Source organism: Paroedura picta, chromosome 1, assembly GCF_049243985.1.
Source record: "Paroedura picta isolate Pp20150507F chromosome 1, Ppicta_v3.0, whole genome shotgun sequence".
In the NCBI taxonomy this organism is placed as follows: Eukaryota; Metazoa; Chordata; class Lepidosauria; order Squamata; family Gekkonidae; genus Paroedura; species Paroedura picta.
This window is the reverse complement of record NC_135369.1, coordinates 70,178,090-70,193,031: the sequence shown is the minus strand read 5'-3', so window position 1 is coordinate 70,193,031 and position 14,942 is coordinate 70,178,090. Positions and strand designations below refer to the sequence as shown.

Sequence of the window (14,942 nt, the reverse complement as noted above, 5' to 3'; positions counted from 1 at the left end):
CTTGACTCAAAAATATCTGATTCCAGTCCTGGATGGATAATGATCTGGTCTGGTAATGATCACTTAAAAGGATTGTTGCCAATGATATAAGAAAATATCGGTAAAGGGGCCAGTACTGTCAATCCTAGATGTTTCCTTTCTAAGCAAGCATGAGTTTATACTATTCCAGTAAAGACTTTTGGGGGGGGGGGGAGGACTGAAATTTGAATAATATTTGCATGCATATATATCAGAATGTACACTAGAATAGCCACATGTAGACTGGTAAGTGATATAGCTTTGTCATACCATATGACTGCATAATAGTAATGGTCATAAAATATTGCAGGCCGTGTTGCTCATCGGTGAACAAGGTACTGCAAAGACTGTAATGATTAAAGGCTATTTAAAGAAATATGATCCTGAGGAACACCTGTCAAAAAGTTTAAACTTTTCCTCAGCAACAGAACCTGGCATGTTTCAGGTAAAGTATAGGGAGTTTTTTTGCTAATTCTACATGATGTTGCTTGTACTAATATTTTAAATATTTGGAACAATCCAGTATAAACTCCATTATTGGCTCAACAGTTTTTAAACATTACATTCCAATTATATTCATGCTTCTAAAATTTCAGGTCTATTGCAGACATTTTAATCCTCTTCCAATTAAAAACATATTGGGATGATTGCAGGGCCTCTTCTGCATGATGGATAAGCTGATGAAAACTCACTAAATACATCTTTGTTTTTCTGATCTCTGCACAGAAGAGTGAATTTACTCCGCAAAACTGATTTTGCTCTGCATGGTGAACTGCCTCTTCGGTGCTTTAAACGTCTTTTAAGTGTTGTTTCTGAAAGATGCTTTTCACCAATTCATTTCTCTCCTGCCTGCCTGAGATGTGTTTTTAGTAATGCAGAGAAGCTCCTTGTTATGCAGATTAGTGACTGCATTAGAGAACAAAGTAGAATTGGCAAAACTACAGGGGACAGGGCTATGAATTGTTTCATGTAACGACCATTGCAACATAGTTTTTCAACATACTATATTCAATGCAGAACAATGATTGTAATATAATAAAGAGGTCTAAACTGGTTGTTTTTAAAACCGTTCTTTTTGGCTCCGTGCAGAATACCTCCAGGAGAGGCATTTTCTGAACAGCTTTAATGTTCCAGTTTCATTTCACTCTGTTAACATTTTTTTCCATCTTTGTGGCTTCTGTGCAATTCCACAAAGATACTGCACTTTTGCAGGCCAGCCATGGGGAGGAGCTAGCAAGCTTTATAGAGAAGTTCCCAAAAGTGCTCCCCCTCCCCTACATCAGCATAGCCTTTCCTACCTAATGGTTATGTGACAGGTGAGGGGCAAGCACTCTTCCCTTAGTTCCCTTCTTGCCACCATAAGGAGAGGATGTTCCTAAGTGAGTTGTTTGACTTTACAAAAGATCTCCTTCAAACTTAGATGGGTTGTATGGAATTTTTCTAAAAATGCACGGCATATGGAACCAAAATGATGAGCACAAACAACAAGCACAAATCATGCCTATTATGTTTGGGTGAAGTGCAATGCTACCTAAAGCCTGGCCTGCCATTGCCTCACACCAAAGGCAGAGTGACCAGATTCACGGCCATTCTGCACCTCTAAAAACATAGCATTAAGCAACCACAAGTGCTTAGTGGTATAAAAGATCGCCCCCTCCTCCCCGGCCATTTCTCACTTCCTTGCACTTTTGCTTTCTTCTCCCGCTTTCTCATGCTTCCAGGCACTCTGCATGGCTGATTAAAATGGCGGAGGAGAGGATTCACTATACCTGCGAGTCTCCCCCCACCTGCCAGTCTTGGCAGCCAGCCAATCACCTTTCTGTTTTTTAAAGGGAAAGCTGTGCAAATGATCTTTAAAAAAAAAAAAAGGAAAAATTCTCTGTTCATCTTCGTGGTTTCTGTGCAGTCCCACATGGGTTCTGCGAAGATCGCAGGCCTGCCACGGAGAACTAACTAGCCAGCTCAAAGCAAAAAAAGGCTCCCAAGAGTGCTCACCCCTCCCCTCACAGAGTGACTTTCCCGCCCAAAGTCACGTGATGTGGGAGGAGTTAGCACTCTCCCCTCAGTCCTTTCTTTGCCGCTGCGGAGGAAGGATCCTAGCCAATTTGCTCTTCGAATTTCCCTCAGGAATTTCTGTGAGGAAAATATTTCAATATTTCAATATTCTAATATTATGGCACTGTTTAAAAAGTGCGGGGAGTGTGGTGCCAAGATGGCACAATCTGATCTGCACTCCTCTTGCCTCTTATGCCTGGGTGAGGGGCACCTGACTTCTAACTGCCCCTCCTGTAAAAGACTTAAACCTAAAACTAGGGATGAGAGGGCAAGAAGATTAAAGGCTGCTTTATGGGAGAAATCTCTCAGGCCTTCTGAGGCACCTGGGCCTTCTACTTCTGGAGTTCCCCCCTCTAACATTGAGGTGGCGGAGAAACAAAGGGCTTCTTCTGAACCGCCTAAGAAGAAGAAGAAAAGGGCTGTGGTTCCCTCTCGAGGACGTTCCCCTTCTATTTCTAAGAAAAAATCCAGAAGGGTGATTTCTCCCTCACCATCGCCGACGCGACCGGCATCGAGGGGCCATTCACAAGGCCGAGAGCCTACACCGGCGATGATAGATCGAGCTTCCAACGTTTCGCCGCCGCGTGATTCGTCGACGCCGAGATTGGTGCCCCCTCTCGTGGACGAGCTGTTAATTGCTGATCAGGGCTCTGGTTCAGCGTCGCGTCCGAGGTCGGCTTCTCAGCGTCGATCTGCCACGCCACCTAGTGGTCGACGTCGTAGGTCGGCGTCCATCGTTGAGGAGGCGGGTCCATCTTCGAGCAATGTTCAACGCTCGCCGCCGACCCTGAGCCGCCAGCACTTACCCTCGACTGATGACGACGAGGCGGTGCGGTTGAGACGCCGCCGAAGATTATCATTGTCGGAGTCATCCACCGAGTCCTGGGTCCCAATGCTGGTTCCAGCCTCTTGGCGCCGCTGGGGCAAGGATGCTCCGACTTCGATGAGAGAACTCCCTCCTGCTTCGGCCGGGCGGTGTCGGCGTCGTAGTTCTCTGTCTCCGGCCCCGTCGTCGACGAGAGAATCTTTCGACGGCAAAGACCCTCATCGACGTCGAAGATCTCTGTCGCCGGCAGTGACTTTGGCCCCGACCCTTCCCGTTGTCGATGACAGTCGACGTCGACAACGGAGGTCAGAAAGAACAATTGACATTGATTCTGTCTATGATTCCTTGTCTGAAGCTGATGATGTGATATTACCTTCACCGTCTGATGTAGTTAGAGATTCTGTATCCAGGTCTCCAACTGATGATAACAAGCCATATGCCCAGCAAGTCATAAGGATGGCTAATGCATTAAGTCTCCAATACAGGGTGAACATGGAGAAGTCTGAAGACCCTCTTATGGAGTTTTTATATTCCGCAGAGGGTGGTCCTGTGGCCCTTCCCTTAATTAGAGGGGTCACAGAGGTTCTTGATCGGGCTTGGCAGAATCCTGCCTCAGCCTCCCCATCTGCCAAAAAGATTGAGCATCTATACAAGGTGCAGGATGAGGGCTGTTCGTTTTTATTTAATCACCCTAAAGCATCATCCGTTTTTTCAGCAGTGCTCCCTGGAAAAGGCAAACCTGACCAACATTCCACTCCTCTTGATAAAGACGGAAGATGGATGGATGCTTTTGGGAAAAAAATATACTCTTCTTCCACTATGAGAGTTAGAGTTTCTAACCTGCAGACTCCAATGAGTCGGTATCAGGTGGTACTATGGGAGAAATTGAAACCCTTTTTGGCAGGGCTTCCTGAAGACCAAAAGTCGTTTGTACAGGCTTTGGTCACGGAAGGGAAAGATCTGGCAAAGCAACAGGTCAAAACGGCAAGGCACTCAGTAGATTGCTTGGGGAGAATCATGGGTACAGCCGTAGTAATGCGCAGACACTCATGGTTAAAAAATTCAACTCTCTCCACAGATATTAAATCTGCCCTGGAAGACCTTCCGTTTGAGGGAGAAGACCTGTTTAGCAGTAGAACTGATGAGGTTCTCGAGAAAATGAGAAAATATCACTTACAGGCGAGATCCTTAGGAATAGGGGCTTCCTCGTCTAGTCAATCAAAACCTAAACGATGGGGTCGCCTGTTTTATCGCCCTCGGCCATTCAGGCCTTTCGGGCAATTTGATTCTAAAAAGGTAAAGGTAAAGGTATCCCCTGTGCAAGCACCGAGTCATGTCTGACCCTTGGGGTGACGCCCTCTAGCGTTTTCATGGCAGACTCAATACGGGGTGGTTTGCCAGTGCCTTCCCCAGTCATTACCGTTTTACCCCCCAGCAGCAAGCTGGGTACCCATTTTACCGACCTCGGAAGGATGGAAGGCTGAGTCAACCTTGAGCCGGCTGCTGGGATCGAACTCCCAGCCTTATGGGCAAAGCTTTCAGATGGCTGCCTTACCACTCTGCGCCACAAGAGGCTCATAATTTGATTCTACACCCCAAGAATTCTCCCCTCCTCCCCGTTTTCAGCAGAACTGTAGGAGAGGTGGGGGATGCAACCGTCAGAATGGGTCTGACAGGGATAATAGGGTCCGACAGACCCAATCACAATGACTGCCACAGCAGTCCGTCACAGTTGGCGGGCTTTTTGGCAATTTACATGGTTGGTACGGTATTACACCAAATGCTTGGGTCCTTTCTATAATAAAGAATGGTTATTATTTGGAGTTCCTGAGTGTTTCCGACTTTAATACTCCATGTACCCATTGGGATTCACGTTCACCTGACATTCTGTCAGAGGTGGCTGATCTTATAGACAAAGGAGCAGTGCAGTGCTTGGGTCCTGCGCCCACCACGCAAGGGTTTTACTCCAAATACTTCCTTGTAGACAAGAAGGATGGAGGGAAATGACCTATTTTAGACCTATGGAAACTGAACGTGTTTATTAAGGTCAAACGTTTTCGTATGCTGTCCCTAGCTGAATTGATTCCTCTTTTATCAAAGAATTTATGGTTCGCTAAAGTGGATCTCAAGGATGCATATTTTCATATCATGATTAATGCATCCTATACGAGATTTCTCAGATTTTATGTGGGGGGTAATCACTATGAATTTAAGGTGCTCCCGTTTGGCTTGGCATCTGCCCCACGAGTATTCACTAAAGTCACTTACGTGGTAATAGCATACCTCAGAAAGCTGGGTATCCAGGTTTATCCGTATCTTGATGACTGGCTTTTAATTGGACACTCTGCAGAAGATCTTTCAACTTCTGTGTCTACCTCTCTCCAGCTATTATATATCTTTGGTTTTAATGTGAACTACAAGAAATCCATTCTTACTCCAAAGCGCGCTTTAGAGTTCATTGGTGCATGGCTGGATGGTGAGAATGGGATGGTATACCTACCCCCAGCTAGGGTCGATAAGATTTCAGCCTTGGCATTAAAATCTACCAAAGTCAGATCCAGGTCTGTTCATGAGATACAGACATTGTTAGGACATATGTCATCCACCACTGCTGTCACACCGTTCGCTAGACTAAAAATGAGACCCTTGCAGCTGTGGTTTTTGTCAATCTGTAAACCACATACAGTCAGCAGTTGGAAACATTTCACATTACCCCGTTCGGTTTCCCGATCTCTCAAATGGTGGACCGTCCCTTCAAATTTAGCTACAGGGGTACCTTTTGGGTTGCAACAAGAGGATTTACTCCTTTATACAGATGCCTCTCTGGACGGTTGGGGGGCTCATTGCCTCCAGCATGCCACTAGTGGTCGCTGGGGTGAGGCAGAAAAATTTTTACATATCAATATTTTGGAATTGCGAGCCATAAGACATGCTCTTTCTTTCTTTGCAGACCTGTTTACGGAAAAACATGTTCTGGTAGCATCGGACAATATGGCAGCAGTTTTTTACATAAAAAAACAGGGAGGCACCAAGTCCAAAAGACTATGCCGAGAAGCGACAAGGATTTGGGACTGGGCTGTGTCCAATCGAACAACCTTGTCTGCCATTCACATTGCCGGGTCACTGAACACATGGGCAGACGCATTGAGCAGGGATGTAAACATGGTTCAGGAGTGGTCTCTCAACCCATCCTGTATAAACCCCATTTTTCATCAGTGGGGTCGACCAACCGTGGATTTGTTTGCAACTCATCAAAACACAAAGTGCACTCAATTTTATTCCAGGGGAGGAATAGATCCCGCCTCACTGGGAGATGCCTTCCTCCATTGTTGGAAGGGATCCCTTTTTTATGCCTTCCCTCCGTTCGGATTAATAAACAGGATGGTGACCAAATTGGTAGCAGACGACACTCAATGTATCTGTGTCATGCCCTTTTGGATGCAAAAGACATGGTTCCCCACTCTCTTCCGATTGGCCAAAGGGAGGTATCTGCACCTACCGACCCAGGCAGATCTCCTAACTTGGGGAGAGCACCTGCACCCAAACCCCCAACCCCTCTACCTGACGGTCTGGAGGGTAGGTTTGTAGAAGACTTGAGAGTAGACCAGATTTTGGAAGCCGCCCGCAGGCCTTCCACTCGCCGCTCCTATGCTGCGAAGTGGGAGAAGTTTGTGAAATGGGCAACAGAGTCTAATAGGGTTGCTAACTCCTGTTCTTTACCGATCATTTTTTCTTAACTAAATAAGTTGAAGATAGAGGACTATCCAATTCTTCTATCAAAGTGCACCTAGCGGCTATTTCCGCTTCTCATGAAATGGTCGACGGTAAAACTGTTTTTGCTCATCCTTTAACTACAAAGTTTTTGAAAGGTTTAAAGAATGTGTTCCCACCTAATGTTCCTGTAATCCCACAATGGAGTCTATCCCTTGTTTTATCTCGTTTAACTCATAAACCTTTTGAACCTCTGGCCAAGTCGGATTTGTCTTTTTTGTCATTCAAAGTTGCATTTTTGGTTGCAATAACCTCAGCACGTAGAGTGGGGGAACTCACGGCACTATCTTCTGAGCCTCCATTTTTACAAACTTTTCCTGACAAGATTGTGCTACGTCCTAGTGTCTCTTTTCTTCCAAAGGTAGTTTCCAAGTTCCACATGGAACAATATTTGGTCCTCCCGGTGTTTTTTCCACAACCCACCTCTCAATTTGAAACACACATGCATACACTTGACGTTCGCAGAGCCATACTTTTTTATTTGGACAGAACCAAAGACTTTAGACAAGATAAGTCTCTTTTTATCTGTTGCCGGGGTGCGAGAAAAGGTAAAGCTGCATCTGCGCAAACCATTTCAAGATGGATTGTACAAGCAATTTCTCTGGCATACAAAGCTTCTGGCTTAGACTGTCCGCTCGGGATTAAAGCGCACTCCACATGGGCACAAGCATCATCTGCAGCGTTTGCAGCTAACCTTCCGATGAGTGACATTTGCAGAGCAGCGACATGGTCAACGCCTGGCACCTTTATACGCCACTACTCCATTGACGTTGACTCTGGAAAAGATGCAGCAGTGGGAAAAGCAGTGTTAAGATCAATAATCCGCTAATAGCCCACCCCAACTCCTTTGCTGTGTCATCTTGTTAATCTCCCATGTGGGACTGCACAGAAACCACAAAGATGAAAACAGGGTTGCACTTACCTGTAACTGTTGTTCATCGAGTGGTCTTCTGTGCAGTCACACAACCCTCCCTCCATCCCCGCTGGGCCGCTACTTATTGATATCCCGCTGAGCGGCAAGGGGAAAGGACTGAGGGGAGAGTGCTAACTCCTCCCACATCACGTGACTTTGGGTGGGAAAGTCACTCTGTGAGGGGAGGGGTGAGCACTCTTGGAAGCCTTTTTTTGCTTTGAGCTGGCTTGTTAGTTCTCCGTGGCAGGCCTGCGATCTTCGCAGAACCCATGTGTGACTGTGTCGGGAACCCGCTTGCTAACTGAAAAAACAGGGTGCCCCTTTGAAGAAAACGTCACGCCAGGCCTGGTGAACGATACAACAGGAACAAGCTTTATTTCAGCAACGTGGAGTCCGCTGGTATGGAGTAAGAGCTTCCACCGAACTCCAGGTGGAAGCTCCCTTTTATACAAAACCCACCTCCTTAGGCTGTATTGCCCCACCCAGTACTTGCGGAGGGAACATGCTGATACAATCATGACTCATGCACATATGCGAGGTTTTCCGGGGTTCCTGATGGCCCATTTTCCTGGAACAAAGGGCCATCTCCGGGCCCTTGTCAAAAGGTGGAGGAGGACATTGAGGTTCTTTAGCGGCCATTGCCACCTCAACGATCGGGTGGGGCGCCCAGCTGCCGGCTTGCCTATGATCACCATGCCCTACCTCCGTGATCGCGGGCGCCTCTGATGTCGGGGTTCGGTCCCGTTCCCAAGCCACCAAGGACCGAACCACGACATTCTGCCCCCCCAAAGGTCCATTCTCCAACCCCCCGGGACGGCCAGGATACCGCTTGTGGAAACGTTCAGTGAGTCGGGGCGCAAGGACGTCCGCTACCCAGACCCATTCCCGGTCCCCCAAAGCGAAGTCCTTCCATTCCACGAGGTACTGCAACTTCCCCCTGTGGAGTCTAGAGTCCAGGATATCCGCCACCTCGTGGTGCTCCCCCCCCGGCAGGACCTCGGGCGCTGGCGGGGAAAACACGGGGTGCCAAACGTCACCGTCCGGAGTTTTTTTTAGAAGGCTCACGTGAAAGACGGGATGGATGTGCCGGAGGTTCTTGGGGAGCTTGAGCTTGACCGACACTTCGTTGATCGGGGCCAAGACCTCGAAAGGCCCCAAAAACCGAGGGCCTAGCTTCTTGCTGGGCAAATTCAACCGTAGGTTCCGGGTGGAAAGGTAAACTCGATCCCCCGGTCGGATCTCCTCAGCTGGTCGTCTCTTCCGGTCGGCGTCCTCTTTCTGCGCTGCCTTGACTTTGTGGAGCTGCTCCTGCAGCGACTTCCAGCAGCTCCCGGCACGCTTCCCCCACTCGCGAAGGTCGGCCGATTCCCGGGCGGGGACCTCTCCAAGCTCCGGGAAGTGTCTCAGGTCTGTCCCGTAGACGACGGCAAAAGGCGACATCTCCGTGCTGCTGTGGTCTGCGTTGTTGTACGCGAACTCGGCCAGGGGGAGCAGGGGCACCCAGGTGTCTTGATGATAGGAACCGAAACACCGCAAGTACTGCTCCAGTACTTGATTAACCCGCTCGGTCTGCCCGTCCGTCTGGGGGTGGTAAGCGGAGCTCAGCCCTTGCTCGATGTCTAACAGGCGCAGGAAAGCTTGCCAAAACCGGGACACGAATTGTGAGCCCCGATCGGAAATCACCTTGTCCGGCAGCCCGTGCAGTCGGAAAACGTGATCCAGGAACATCCGAGCCAACTGTGAAGCACTGGGGACACTGGCGCAAGGAATGAAATGGGCCTGTTTGGAAAATAGATCTACCACCACCCAGATCACCGTTTTCCCCTTGCTGGGAGGCAAGTCTGTTATAAAGTCCATGGAGATCACTGACCACGGCCGGGTCGGGACCTCGAGCGGGTGCAGCAGACCTTTCGGCTTGCCAACCCCCGGCTTGCAGGTCAGGCAGACAGGACAACCACTGACGTAAGCTTTTGTGTCCCGCCGCAGACTGGGCCACCAAAACCGCCGCCGGGCCAACTTCCAGGATTTTACGAAACCGAAGTGCCCGGCGGTCTTAGCATCGTGGCAGAGGCTGAGGGCTTCCCGTCGTAGCCCTTCCGGGACGTAGACAGCCTCCCCCCTCCGCCAGAGACCGGAGTCCAAAATCAAAGAGTCCCGGAGCTCAGCCAGCTCCTCGTCTGTCCCGTAGGCTGCCACTAGGCGGTCTCGGAGCGGGGCGGTCGCCGGGTCGGGCTCCCATTCCTCCCTGGCCCGACGCCTAGTGACGACCCCCCGTCCCAGCTGCTCCTCACCAAACACGGACCTGGTGCAGGGAGCGTACCCCTCCCCATAATGCGGCAGACGGGAGAGGGCGTCCGCGAGGAAATTCTCTTTGCCGGGGATGTGACCAAGCTTGAAATTGTACCGTGAAAAGAACTCCGCCCACCTCATCTGCTTGGCGTTCAGGGATCGCGGTTGCCGGAGCGCCTCCAGATTCTTGTGATCTGTCCAGACCTCGAACGGCTCCTCTGTTTCCTCCAGCCAATGCCGCCATTCGGTGAGGGCGAACTTAATCGCAAACGCCTCCTTCTCCCAGGTAGACCAGTTCCGCTCCGTTTCGGCGAATTTTCGTGAGAGGTAGGCCGCCGGCCTCAGCTGTCCCGCCTTGTCTCGCTGCAGGAGAACCGCCCCGGCTGCTGCGTCGCTGGCGTCGACTTGTACCACCATCGGCTGGGTTGGGTCGACGTGCAGTAGCGTGGGCTCAGACGCGAAAGCTTGCTTGAGGGCCAGGAACGCTGCCTCCGATTTCTCATTCCAGCCGAGCGCTGCGCTGGGCCGCGTGGCGCGAGGACCTCTCCCCTTGGTACCTAGCAAGTCCGTGAGGGGAGCCACTACGGAGGAGTATCTGGGGATGAAGCCTCTAAAAAAGTTAGCAAACCCCAGGAAGCTTTGTAGCTGTTTCCGGGTGCGGGGCCTTTCCCAGGCCAGCACCGCCTGCACCTTCTCGGGGTCCATAGCTATGCCCTGGGCTGAGATGCGGTAGCCCAAATAGTCCAGGGAGGGACGGTGGAATTCGCACTTAGCCAGCTTCACGTATAGGTGGTTTGCCAGCAGGCGCTTTAACACCTCCCTCACCAGGGTCACGTGCTCTTGGGGATCTTGGCTGTAGATCAGGACGTCATCCAAATAAACCACCACCCCCTGAAACAGAAGGTCCTGCAACACCTCATTAATTAGACTCATGAAAACCCCAGGTGCCCCGCTTAAACCGAACGGCATCACTTTAAATTCGAATTGTCCCAATTGACAGTTAAACGCTGTTTTCCACTCATCCCCCTCCCGGATGCGTACCCGGTAGTACGCCTCCCTTAGGTCCAGCTTAGTGAACAGAGTCCCTTTGCCCAGCCGGGCCAGCAAATCCGGGATCAGCGGGAGGGGGTAAGCGTTCCCCGCTGCGATGGCGTTGAGGCCCCGGTAGTCCTGGCCAGCCGTCGGGACCCATCCTTTTTCCGGACGAACAAGACTGGAGCTCCCATGGGACTGGAAGCGGGCCGGATGAAACCTCGGGCCAGATTTTTACCCAAAAACTCCCGGAGGTCCTTGAGCTCACCCTCACTCATCTTGTAGATGCGCCCTTTGGGTAGTACCGCCCCCTCTGGGATGTTGATAGCGCAGTCCGTGCGGCGGTGTGGGGGTAGCTCGTCCGCTTCCCGCTCGCTGAAAACGGCTGCGAGGTCTCGGTACTCTGGCGGGACCTCGGGCTCTGGTTTCTCCTGCTGCGCCGCCGCCGCTCCCCTGGGACGCGCCGCCGTCCTCTTGTGGCTGGAATTCTCGTGGGGGACCCGATGCCGTGCACCCACCGTCAAGTCGAACTTCAGGGTCCCCGCCCGCCAGTCCACCATGGGGTTGTGTTCCTTCAGCCAATCCAGGCCCAACACCGCCCGATATCCCGCTACGGGGACCTGGATCAGCCACCGCAGCTCTTGGTGGTCCCCTATGTGGATGGCGATGGGACCCACCTCCTCCCCGAAAGGTCCCCCCTGAATCGGGCTGCCGTCCATCTGGACGAAAACCAGGGGAACCTTCCGAATGCGCTTCGGTAGCCCCAAAACCCGGGCTATCTGGGGGTGGACCATGCTGTGGTCGCATCCAGAGTCCAAAAGAGCCTCCCCCACCCAACTTAGTCCGTTCTCCGGGTTCCGGAGCTCTAAAATTACCACGTTCGGAGGTCGCGCCTCATGCTGTAGGGGTTTTCCCTCGCACCGCGGGACCTGCTGCCCGGCGCCGTCTACAGCAGGTCCTGGCCGTTTTCCCGTCGCCTGGGCGCTTCCCGGTTCGTTGCGGAGGTCCTCCGCCCGGCGTGCCTGCTGGGGGCGTGTCGCACCTCCCCCCTGGGAGAGCCCGCGGTCCTCCCCCCCTTGCCGTTGGCACGCTGCTGCGAAATGTCCTGACCCCCCGCATTTCAGGCACAGACCTTCCCGGCGTCTCCTTTCCCGCTCGGGGTTCGGGGGTCGTTTGGGGCGAGAGTTGTCGGGGCCCGGTCTCGGCGCCTCGGCTGACCCGCCTTTGGCCTCCCGGGGGGGTGCGGCGGCCCAACCCAGGCTGGCTTCCAGCTTGGCGACCACAAAACACCACCCCTCCAGTGTAGACAGATCTTCTTCCGTCCCCTTGATCACGGCCCATTCCCTGAGCTTCGGGTTAAGGCCCTCCCGGAAGTACTCGATTTGGGTCTCCTCGTTCCAGGAGAACACCTTGCCTGCTTCCCTCCGGAAAATGTCTATATAGTCCATAACCCCCCTAGTACCCTGTCGAAGTCCCTTGATCCGACTCTTTGCCTTGTCCTCAGCCTGGGGGTCCTGGAATCGTCGGCGGAGCGCGACCACGAAGTCCTGCAGGTCCCGAGTTGCCGGGTCGCCGCGCTCGGCCAACCCTAGGTACCACTGACCCGCCTTGCCCTGGAGACACGAGGCCACCCCCCAGACCAAGTCCTCGGAGTCCTCATACCGGTCTCCATACCTCCGGGCATGCGTCAGCGCGTGGAGGAGGAACTGCGGGAGGTCGTCCGGCGTCCCGTCGAAACGCGCCTTAAGCTCTGGGGGGGAACGTTTTGGAGAGTAGTCCGACCCCCTCCGGATCCGGGATTCTCGGCGTCCGCCGTCTCGTCCTGCTCCGCTCCACCGGCTACCAACTTGCCCAACGACGCCGTGCCGCTCCCTGCCTTGCACGTCGCTCCTGCGTTGGTCCGGCTCTCGCCGCCCCGTCGGCTCACCCGCTCCCCCGAGATCCTCTGCTATCTCGCCTCTCCGCTGGCCGTCTCGCCTACTCGGGACTGAAAACTGCTCCGGGTCGGGGTCCGGGGCCCGCTCACCAGTACCGGGCTCGTCCTCGTCGCTGGAGACGTCCTCACTCGACGCGATCCCCTCCGCCGTTGTATTACCAGTCCCTCCGGGCCCGGCCCGAGCTTGCTCACGGGCTTCAGCTGCCTGCAAGCGCCTGGCCAAGTCCGCCATGGCCCGCCGCAGGTCCTCTAGGGATTCCTCAGGTCCTACCGGGCGAAGCGCCTGCCTCAGCTGGGTGTCCCAGGTTGGGGCCAACCCCCCAGACCTCGGCGCGCTCCCCGCCGTGCTTGGGAAACCCATGGCCCGGCGCCTTCCCTTGGCCGCCGCTGCCGAGGGTCTCGGGGTCCCGGACAGCTGCTCCTGGGCCCCCGATTTTCGGAGGAAATCTCCCGGGGACATTAAACTCATGTTCCCGGGGTTCGTGGGGGTCGAGACCGCCCCGTTGCTTGAAAACGCCATCTCTGGATCCGTCCCGATAAGCGCTCGGATGCGATGCCGACCCTGGAGTTCGGTGGGAAGCTCTTACGATGTCGGGAACCCGCTTGCTAACTGAAAAAACAGGGTGCCCCTTTGAAGAAAACGTCACGCCAGGCCTGGTGAACGATACAACAGGAACAAGCTTTATTTCAGCAACGTGGAGTCCGCTGGTATGGAGTAAGAGCTTCCACCGAACTCCAGGTGGAAGCTCCCTTTTATACAAAACCCACCTCCTTAGGCTGTATTGCCCCACCCAGTACTTGCGGAGGGAACATGCTGATACAATCATGACTCATGCACATATGCGAGGTTTTCCGGGGTTCCTGATGGCCCATTTTCCTGGAACAAAGGGCCATCTCCGGGCCCTTGTCAAAAGGTGGAGGAGGACATTGAGGTTCTTTAGCGGCCATTGCCACCTCAACGATCGGGTGGGGCGCCCAGCTGCCGGCTTGCCTATGATCACCATGCCCTATCTCCGTGATCGCGGGCGCCTCTGATGTCGGGGTTCGGTCCCGTTCCCAAGCCACCAAGGACCGAACCACGACAGACTGCACAGAAGACGATGAACAACAGTTACAGGTAAGTGCAACCCTGTTTTGCTATGCCTATGCTTCATAATTATAGATTTATAGTGCATATTTTAATGCCACCTTGTTTTGGAATCATGAGACCTGAAGATCAACAAAAGTAATTATTTTCCCGATTTTGGGATGGGGGTTGAGAAGGCATGCTTTGTGTGCCAACTTGTGGGTAGAAAAAACATTTCCCCCTCTGCCTGGGTCAAGCAATGCATATTCGCTGCTCCAGGCATCTTGGTACAAAAAAAAGGCCTGTTCAAGGAAGAAGGGAAAGGTAGGTGGGCATGTGGGCGGGCGCTGGAGATGGAGGTCATGCTACTTCTGGCCACTTTAGTTACGCACAGCTATTTCACTAGTGGTTGCTGGTTGCTTTCCTCCTGCTCGTGCAATATAGTTGGGGGAATCCACTTTATGCAATTCCCCAACTTAAAATGGAGGATGTAGCTGCTAGTTTGCTGCTGGAACACTGGATGCTGACGGTGTCATGTAAAATGTAAAAAAAAAAAAATAGCGTCTGCAAGAGGTAATCCTTTCACTACATTTTCTGGGTGTGGAATGGCCCTCAATATTGCATTGTGTGAAAAGGCTTTAGGGGGCCTAGATGCAATACTGGATAAGTGGCCTGCCTTAGAGAGTCAACAGACTGAAAAACCGACCACTGGTTGATTGGCATCAAGAGAAACCTGCCTGCATCCCCTCCTATAATGATGTTCCCTATACAATGGGGCTCATGGGACTCACTGCCATTCAACTGTATAAGTAAAGGAAGCATTCATTTCAGCTTTCATCAAGCCCACCATGCAAAGCTGCAGTTCTCCTCAGGGGAAATTATCTTTGTGATTTGGAGATCACTTGTAACTCTCCTTCCCACCCCTTTCCATTGTATGGGAATTCAGCAAGGCCACTGCAGACCAGACAGATGAGCAGAAAGCTACTCTGTCCTCCTGACTTCTCCCCAAGTTAGTTAAACACGTTTAATATAAATA

The 14,942-nt window shown here is 52.2% G+C and overlaps 1 protein-coding gene across 1 annotated transcript in view; it reads left to right on the top strand.

The window, feature by feature from the left end:
• Window positions 1-14,942, top strand: part of DNAH8 (dynein axonemal heavy chain 8) — a 201,985-nt gene that overhangs the window by 105,909 nt on the left and 81,134 nt on the right. Inside the window, exon 55 of the mRNA XM_077342050.1 lies at window positions 329-463. Coding sequence (XP_077198165.1) covers window positions 329-463 — 135 coding nt within the window. The remainder of the gene's footprint in view (window positions 1-328; window positions 464-14,942) is intronic.